The 9,493-nt window shown below is 42.5% G+C and overlaps 1 protein-coding gene across 1 annotated transcript; it reads right to left on the reverse strand.

Annotated features, from left to right (window-relative positions):
- Positions 1-4,531: 4,531 nt before the first annotated feature.
- On the reverse strand, positions 4,532-9,351 carry YIPF6 (Yip1 domain family member 6). Its single transcript, XM_014955347.1, has 7 exons — positions 9,293-9,351; positions 7,863-7,991; positions 7,255-7,333; positions 6,791-6,833; positions 5,644-5,769; positions 5,379-5,536; positions 4,532-4,801 (listed from the first exon to the last, which is right to left on the reverse strand). The coding sequence occupies exons 1-7, from the start codon at positions 9,332-9,334 to the stop codon at positions 4,683-4,685; spliced, it is 696 nt and encodes a 231-aa protein (XP_014810833.1). The 5' UTR covers positions 9,335-9,351; the 3' UTR covers positions 4,532-4,682.
- Positions 9,352-9,493: the final 142 nt, after the last annotated feature.

Here is a 9,493-nt window from a genome sequence, read left to right on the forward strand (position 1 = left end):
GTTGGACTAGATGATCTCCAGAGGTACCTTCCAACCCCATAGCATTCTGTGATTCTCCAAGCCCTGGTAATGACCCCTTGGGCAGACACCTCCATTAACGGGTTATCCCCTGAAGCTACAGGTAAGGAACGAGGGGTTGCCTGCACAGATACTGATTTCCAGGTAAAGCAGCACAGATGGTCATTGCCTTTAGTAGAATCTGGGACCCGACGGGAGCACGGGCAAGATTTAAGCAGGAGCAAACTGATGTCAGGGCTTGGCTTCGATGGGTTCTGATGTGTCCTGCTCAGTCTCAGGGCAGGGAGAAGTGCTGGAGAGGGATTTGAGGAGGTTTTCCTGCTTTTGTCCTGCTGCTGTTATTAATACACAGCTCCCCTTCAGTGTCTCATCTCTGCAGAACCTGAGGGTTACTGGCACTTGGGCATCTCTCTCATGGACCTGTAACATGAACTTGAGGGTTTTTTTTTTCCCTCTGCAGGATGCAGAAGCCCTGATCCCCTGCCCGGAGTGGGACAACGGCCCAGCGTACACAGATCAGAGCTTGCTCTGGTCCTCACCCCATGAAAACATTAGCACGACTGGCTAGAATGTAAGAACATCAAATATTTACACACATCTGTCACAGGAGCAAGTCTTCTAGCAGAGAGAAAAAGGATTTACACCTCACCCCGGTGCTTCTACCAACATCTATTAACTCACTGATGCACAGACACACAAATCAAATGCTTAAAAGCATTCCATGGGCACAGCAGTAGAGAATCCAGCTATTTTTCTGCCCCACCTTCTTTTAATTCACTTTGAACGCCCAGGCTGTATAAAAATGATGCCTTTCTTTGTCCAAATATTGGCAGGATCCCTTTGGAGTGTCTTCTGGCTCTAGGACAGGCTCTGTCAGCCCAAGGTGCTGCCTCCCACCCACATCCCCATTCCTTACCACTAACCAGAGGTACCGCCTGCTCCGTGCTTTTAATCCACACATACCACTGCCCACATGCCTTTCAGTGTGTTTTAATTTATAAATTTTGAAGTTAAAACAAATAAATTCTTTTTCACTGGTATTAAATAGATCAAAATTAAATTCGAACACATACAACAACTTCAGTTGACAAACAATATGAACAAAAAAAAGTCTTAGTAGGAAAGAAAGTCTGGTTTATGCATCAGAAAATCATCCACTTTCTCTACAGAAAAGTTAAAACACTTCATTAAAGGTAAGACATCTGCTTTTCTCCTTGCTACCCTTCCCTCAGCCGGCTTTAAACAAGAAGGAAGATACTTTTTTCCCCCTTGGAAAACATTGACAATTGAGTTATCACATACATTTTCATAACAAATTAAAAATCTGTGTTGTGATTATAAGGATCCCTTATCCGCACGTGTTTTTGGAGGAGTGGGGTCTGAACACAATGAAGTACCATTCAATGAACAGGGACTCTCAGCACTCTCAAGTAATACTGTAATTTCAAAGGAATATCATCAACACAAATTCTAGGCAGTCTGTGAATATCAAATAAACTTGATTCTATTTCACTTGCCTAAACCTGAAATTTCTCAGCCGTGCTTTAACGTGCCCACATCTAGCTCACTTTGGGAACTACCTGTTTGCCCAGGGACAAGCCAATTCAATAAAAGTGGTGGCTCTACAGAACATCTGAGTTTGGATGAGGAAGAAATTAAATTGGCTTCTTAATTTTAAGTCACATAAGACGGTTAACCTTCAATCAATCAATCAGACACTCATTTCCACTGGTGCTCAGCACTTGCTCTCCCTGTCTTTTTAACCAATTATATTCTACAGAACCGACTGTCACACTGTGGTGGGGAAATTGTTTCTGACAAGTTGTACTTCGTGCTTTTAAGCAAACTGGCACCAGGCACACCTCACAGGATGGAAAGCTGAGAGAAGCAAAGTGCATCAGGCAACGAGCTACTGCAACTGGCCAAGGACATTCATGTCCTCAACTCTCTGCTACAGGAAACAACGATTAAAAAACCCACCGCACAGGAGACACGCAACTTTATTCAACTAGAGGCAAGAAAACTCAGAAAATCCAATTTCCTACCTGCATCCTGCCAGCTAAAACCTTGGAGCAGGTTACAACTTTAGTGATATAAATCCATTTTTTTTACAGTTTTAGATGATGATGGCTTCCATACTAAAAAAGGATCATCATGAGCCAAAAACCAACCACACCTTCACCATATAACCAGTAGATTTCTGCCTGCTCTTCCAGATTAAAAACACCTCTTAGGTGTTTTTGGTCACTTAGGTGACCAACTGAAAAGTAAATCTAGTTAATATAAAAATAATTTTCTTCTCTCTTGTATAAGCCAAGAGCAACGTGACAGAACAAACCAGGATGACACTATCTAAATCAAAAAGCAATGAAAAAGCCAGGATTTTAAGTCCTCTTAAAAATAATTTTCCTTCATTTCAAAAAGATACAGGATCAATTAATGTTACTCTGATTATCTTTCAAATATAATACCAGCTTAAGTCACAAGACACTACAGAGATAGAATTCCAAGGATTTCCCTAAAAGTATGGTTAAATTCTTGTGCTGCAGCAGGAAAGAAAGATTTGCTTCAAAGAACTCCTTGTAGCCATCAACAGCTTTACTATCTACTTCCCTTGAATATTTCTTTTCAGCTTCATAAAGCTAAACTAATGTTTAAATACATGGAAAACTGTGCACTTAAAAAAAATAATATCACTTTTCATACCGGTAATAATTTAATGGAAGTTTAAAAATTCCCTATTTCCATTTTATACCCACATATATGAAACACTCCAGGTCCTCTCACAGCACCTGAGAACGGCCACAGCCCACGGTGGTAAGGAAGGAGCAGGGAAAAGCCATCACCTTCACACATACTCGCTGGTAACAACCATTCCACAGCAAAGCTGGGGCCCTGCAGGGACAAACTGATTCTTCCTTCCCTCTTCTCCACTCCCAGAAATGCAAAAATGTACCTTTAAGCTGCACATTTAGAAATTTCCATCCCGACTATTCAAATATTTATAGCGCTTACAGCAGAAACTGTACTTTTATACATAAATATAAATTAGGCATATTTGCACATCAGCAGGATCCACGGACGTCAATTTCTGGTCTATCTGCATTACTACAGGAAAAAAAAAATAATTCTCCTTTTCAGGAAAAAAAAAAGTGACATTTTAACAGCAGGCTTTTCACCCTCAGATGTTTCAAAGCTCTCCCCTTGGATTGCTTACTGGAAATAACAGACAAGATAAATAACTTCTGCACAGTCTCCAAAAACCAATTCTCCAGGTCTCAATAGCTATGTCAAAATTCAAATGGCACACTTGTACACCTGTGGATGGCTCTCCAGGAAAGGTACATAAGTGCACCTACAGGGAATTGGAGAAGAAAAACTCCTGCCCTTTTATAAAAAGTATTAAGGACAAAAAAACACAAAAAACCAACCAAAAAAAAAACTTCTAGAAAAAAATTTCTCACATCCAAATACAAAGAAACAATATGCAAAATCATAATCATTTATGCCGAAATGCTGTCCATGTAAACAACCACATGAAAAGTTACATACAAACAGTTAAGATTGGAATTCATATCCTACTTCATAGCAGCCACCACCACCATCATCATTTAGTTTACTTCCTCCAACCTATTTTAAAACTTTGGGGCATAACTCCTGGTGTGGTACGTTAGCACCCAAAGACCATGGTATCAAAACCTCAACGTATTTCACACAATCTTTTTTTAAAAAATATATGTATATTTCAGTTGGTACTCTCCAGAGAAATTTCCATTCTCATTCACTTGGTACTCTCCAGAGAAATTTCCATTCTCAATATACAGAGTGACAGCTGAGTCCCTGTTGCAAACCAGTCTTAACTATTTCTCCAAGACTTTCAACTCTCTAATCTCTGATCACATGAAAAGATTTGTAACTATCCAGTGTAAACACGCTCCCTCTCCCACAACACATGGATTAGTCAGTGTTACTATGGTGTTGAAGGCATTTGGCTGAAATGCTCTTTCCTGACATATGAAAGGATGAAAGGTAAATACACAACACACGAATATGAGCAAAGGCAGTTCCTTTCCACCCAGCTCCAGTTAATTGCAAAATGGACCCAACTTTTTTTGCTGAAATCTGATTTCAAAATGAAAGCTCACAGTCCTACGATGCACTTTATATACATTTCACCATCCCGTAAGTGAATGAAAAAAAAAAGTCAAACACATTTCTTCCCTACTCAACGCATAACAGCAATGAAGTTCTATTATTTCATAAGGCATATTCATCTTCAGTGAGAATCCAAGCATAGGCAAGAATTCTGCCAAGTCGTGCGATCCTATAAGTTCATCTTCATCTACCCAACGTCTGGAAATTCCAGTATCTCCCACTCTGTTCCTCAGCCAGAATAATCCCTGTCACAGCGGGCATTTTTTATTTAACACAACAAAAGAGCAGGGCTAAATAAAAAACCCCTCAGCAGCTGGACCTCTGAATCTTTCAAAAAGAGGGACACACAAACGACCAATTTTTGCAGTTCTCTGGCTTTATCCCATAACCTGCCTTTTTTACAATATCTCTATATATATAAATTAGAAGGAGATAAAGCCAACGATTAACTGCAGCAGCGTTCATGAAAAAACTTCAGTCCGTATTACACAGTCTCTTCTGAGCAGAGATCACTGAGGTGTAAAGGTGAGAATCATCCAGCTGATAACAAAGTAGAAGAGGAAGATGGGGTACACAACAAGAGCTTTGCGGTTCGGAGGCTGACTGTCTGCCAGGAAAGCTGTAGATGCTGGTGAAAAAGAAAAATACTTGGAAGTGTGAGCAGCATAAAACTAGAAGTCTAAGATCCACTGCAGATATTAATTAATTTGAATTAGGATCTGCATTACAATTATGTTGAAAGAGAAAACAGAGTAATCTGTTGCTCAACACCAATGGTCTATAATCGCCAATTAAAACCAATTTAGCAAATAGAAAGATAAATGCTGATTACTGTTCTGTAACGAGTTATGCTTACAGACTAAAGACAGGAGAAATAATGCAAATGCATCTGTATGAAACTGACATTTTCTAATAGCATTTGTAACACAGATCACGGAATAAAATACCCAGTAGTCTCACATGGAGTTTAATATTAAATTATCATCCTGCATATACATATGACCATAAAAATCAAGAGGAGCATAGACAGAGTCTGAATCTCTCCCAACAAAGGATGGGAAGAGCCATTTCTACAATAATTCAGCAGCCTAGGAAAGATCTTAAACTAAAATACCCACTGGCTTTACCCAATGGAATGCTTGCAGATCTACCTCCCTAAACAGCATGCAAAATTAATATAACATATAATGCAAAAAGGTACTTACCTAACGTTGACCAACCAAACATTGCTACAACTACAATAAGCCGTATAATGAAGCTGACAGTCCCAGACCCTGCCAGCAGAACCAGCCTGCAGACCAGCATCGCCACTGTCAGGGGGAGGACACAGTAACCCAGAACACACAGGCTCTGAAAAAAAGATCTGGAATGGAGAGAGAGAAATAGGGAAAAAAGTAGTCAAACCAAAGGACTGCAGAAACTCCAAGCACTGAGAGCATTTTAACCGCTACTAAATAACCCAGCACTCACATAGTTCCTCCGAGAAGCTTTGAGTTTAGTGTGATGACAACTGCACCAAACCAGATGATGACAAAGACCTCAGCAAACTGGGGGCCTCCGTCGTCTTTACTGTCTGCTGATCCACCCTGAAGCATCCTGTTGTAGGTAACAGAGAAAAAGAATCATTTGCAATCAATGACTTGAGTTTTCACAGACTTGGAGTAGATAGCAGAACAGGAGCCCAAAACACTGATCTCCAGTTAAGCTTTAGACTGATCATTTTTCATCTGTAATTTTGAGTAGTATCCTCAATTTTGTATAGAAGAGGAAAATGACTGTGGCTCAACTGAGGACATTTCAGTCCATTTGTTTACTTGTTTTGCAGACTGTGTAAGCATGTAGAAGAGAATGAAACCATAGATAACAGGCTAAAAGATAAAAATTAAAGTACTAAAACTTTGGTAAAGTCTCAAAGCTGGCAGTGTAGTGCACGATAAAACACAAAAGCCTTAAGGAAAGCTCATAATAACTACAGGACACAAGCAATATAACGCCTGGGAAAGCGAGCATGCCTTGATTTCAAGATTTAAATCACACCTCGTACTTATGCTAAAGCTTTAGCAAGATTTTACTGGACGGTTTCTGTATATTGAGTATACAAGTGCACCTCAATTTGTTGATATCACTAACACTTCCACCCTACCACAGGCAGATCTGTGCACACACGCCCCAGTGGAGCATGAGAAACTCCTGGGAACCACCATCATCTCCCATCTGTGAACTCCCACAACAGCCTCTCTTTTTCCATCACTTCTGCAGGATATGTAGCACGTAATACTGCAGCTCTCAGACAAAGGTTTTAGGGTCAAAGTCAGCCAAACGCATCAGAATCAAGGACAACATGAATCAGGATAAAATAAATGACTTTCAATAAAATCATTCTTAAGAGAGAGGACTAGGAAGAGTTCAGCTTTAAATCCTAAATTTAAAGAAGGGAGGTCCTACTGGGCTTGAAGTGTCACAAACACATTTTATAAGAAAATATAAACAGGCAGTGTTTGCGAAAGACCAGAGGTCTTGATCTCAACATATGTAATCAGAAAGCTTTAATTTCTCATTTTTCCAAAGTAAACGACTATAAAAAACCCAAGTCCACCCACCCACTATTGGTACTTACAGCGCAAGTGAGACACAAAGCACCAAAGGGCCCCAAAGATCCCCTGTAGGTAAAGGAAAAACTAAAATCATAAATGTCATTTAGGTGCCAGATAGAATGATGCTGTTTCATTTTATTGGGAGCAATAAAGCTCCTTTTCCAACTCCCAATGTATCACTTTCCATATTACACTTACTGATAATTTTCTTATTTAGCATCTTACTCCACATTCTGTAACACAATTTATTCAAAGCCTGCCTACTGTTACAGCTACTGCTTCTACATACTCTAGCACACGTTCCCCCTTTAAAGAGCTTTGGTAACACTCTGGTTTTTCATGTTTGCTATTCATAGTTCTACAACAGCAGAAAGAACATGGAACAGACACTTCTGAATCCCTTTTCCCATTAACTCTCCCTTCTCCAACATAGACAAAGTGTTGGCAAAACACCCTTTCAACATTTTGAAATTCTTCTTATACGTACAGTCTCTGAGGAGGGCACTACTCTTCTTTGGATACATGACATGGACAAATTTCTTCCCAACGGCCTTCAGATCTCTCATCTGAAATAAAGAAGTAACACTTTAATTTGTCCCTTCATAAAAGTTACAGTTCACAACAAAAAGCTGAAAGATAAAAGTAAAGCAATATCAATGGCAAATCAAGGCGGGATCCAACATGAAGATATCTGCAGCATCCTCTGCAACAAACAATGCCCACTTTTTCTAAACTCCTTAACGACCACCATATTATATCTTTTAATAACACCCAATTGAGACCAATAATTTGTTTGCTCCTCTACGAAAAGAAAATTAATGATAAATCCTATTAGTCGTGGCAGTTTTCTTCCAAGCTCTGAGGTCTTTACCCTTGCAAAGATTTTAAAATGACAGAGAAACTTTGGGACTGTTATTCAGATGGTTTGACTCACAATAGTTCATTTTACAGGGCTAGTACTAAAAAAAAAAAATCCCCAAACTCACAGTGAAGTCAAGCCAAGTAGACTTATGCAAAAATACAGGTTTTGTATAACAGTTGGCCAAAGACATTCAGCAAAACACTGTTTTATTACAAATAGAGGCACAGACTCACAATAGTATCCCTAACAGGCTCATCCAGTGTGGAGTAGTCATCATCAGGAGAGTGGGATCCCACGGGAACAGTAATCTCCCCTTCCACTGGAATGTCTTCAGATATTGACACATCTGCGAGACCTGGAAACTAAATGTTTTTTAAAACCTTTAGAAAGGAAGGAATACAAACCAGCTCATACTCACTTCAGCTGTTTCTGAGCTGGGATTAGGATGAAAATAACTACTCAGAATTCAAATACACAACACTTAATAACACAGTCAACAACAGGGCCCAGCCATTGTCTGCTCAGTTTGAACAGCTCACGGCCTAAAGAGGTGAGTAGATATGTATAAGCAAAGCATTTCTGTTTCCTTCAGTAACTCCCAGTAACATGCTTTGTGTCCTTTGTTTAGACAGCAATAGCTGATGGATTATCAGGGGGTTGGAGCACCTCTGCTATGAGGAAAGGCTGAGGGAGCTGGGGTTGTTCAGCCTGGAGAAGAGGAGGCTCCAGGGAGACCTAATAGCAGCCTTCCAGTACCTGAGGGGGCTACAGGAAGGCTGGGGGGAGCCTGTTTACAAAGGCCTGTATGATAGGACGAGGGGCAATGGCTTCAAGCTGGAGGGGAGCAGATTTAGACTGGAGTTTAGGAGAAAGTTCTTCACTGTGAGGGTGGTGGAGCACTGGAACAGGTTGCCCAGGGAGGTGGTTGAGGCCCCATCCCTGGAGATATTCAAGGTGAGACTCAATGATGGCCTGGGCAACCTGGTCTAGTTGGGGGTGTCCCTGCTGACTGCGAGGGAGTTGGACTGGATGACCTTTGGAGGTCCCTTCCGGCCTGGACGATTCTATGATTCCAGGAAATAAAAAGCCTCTTTGTGTTTTTTAAGTAATGTAATGCCTGCCAGATGTACAGCCACACCAATGCACAGGAGTACGCTGTCTTTTATGGGCTCCATGGGGAAACAACTCACGAGAATCTGTATAGACATCTACAGCCTGAGCACAAAGTCAGGGCTGTTAAGCACTGAATGCTAACACCAATTATTTCCGCCACCCAAGCAGCAGGTTAAAGCACTCGACTTCCCAGCGGTGTAAGCAAACAGAGAACAGCCCGACCGGTTCCACAGCGAACTCTGGGGCACACGGGGCAGGGGACAAGCCGCAGGGAGGGAGCTGCCAGAGACCGACAGCTCCTTGTCCCTACCCTCCTTCCTTCCTTCCCTCCCTCCCCATCTCCCTCCCTCCTTCCCTCCCTGCCAGCCGGCGGCCACCGAGGCCTCCCAGCGCCCCGCTCCCCCCACAGCCTGCCCCTGTCCCTGCTCGCCCGGCCCCCCGAGACCAGAGCGCCCGGAGCTCCAGGGGGCACCGCCAGCCCGCAGCCCCAACCCCACAGAACGAGCCCCGCCGTGCCTCCCAGAGGGACTAGGGTGACCACCCCACTCACCAACGGCCCGCCAACACCGCCGCTCCCCTCCGCCGCCGCCATCTTGACTTGCCCAGGCGACGTGGAGGCCGCCTTACGTCATCACCGTGCGCCGCCACCGCCGCCGCGTCACGCACCGCCCGGGGGCGTCCATGGCAACGGGGGGCGGGGGAACCCACCCGTTCCGCCCCGCTCCGCCGCGCCCCGCCGGCAGAGGGCGCC

Source organism: Calidris pugnax, unplaced genomic scaffold (assembly GCF_001431845.1).
Source record: "Calidris pugnax isolate Ruff unplaced genomic scaffold, ASM143184v1 scaffold38, whole genome shotgun sequence".
NCBI lineage: Eukaryota > Metazoa > Chordata > Aves > Charadriiformes > Scolopacidae > Calidris > Calidris pugnax.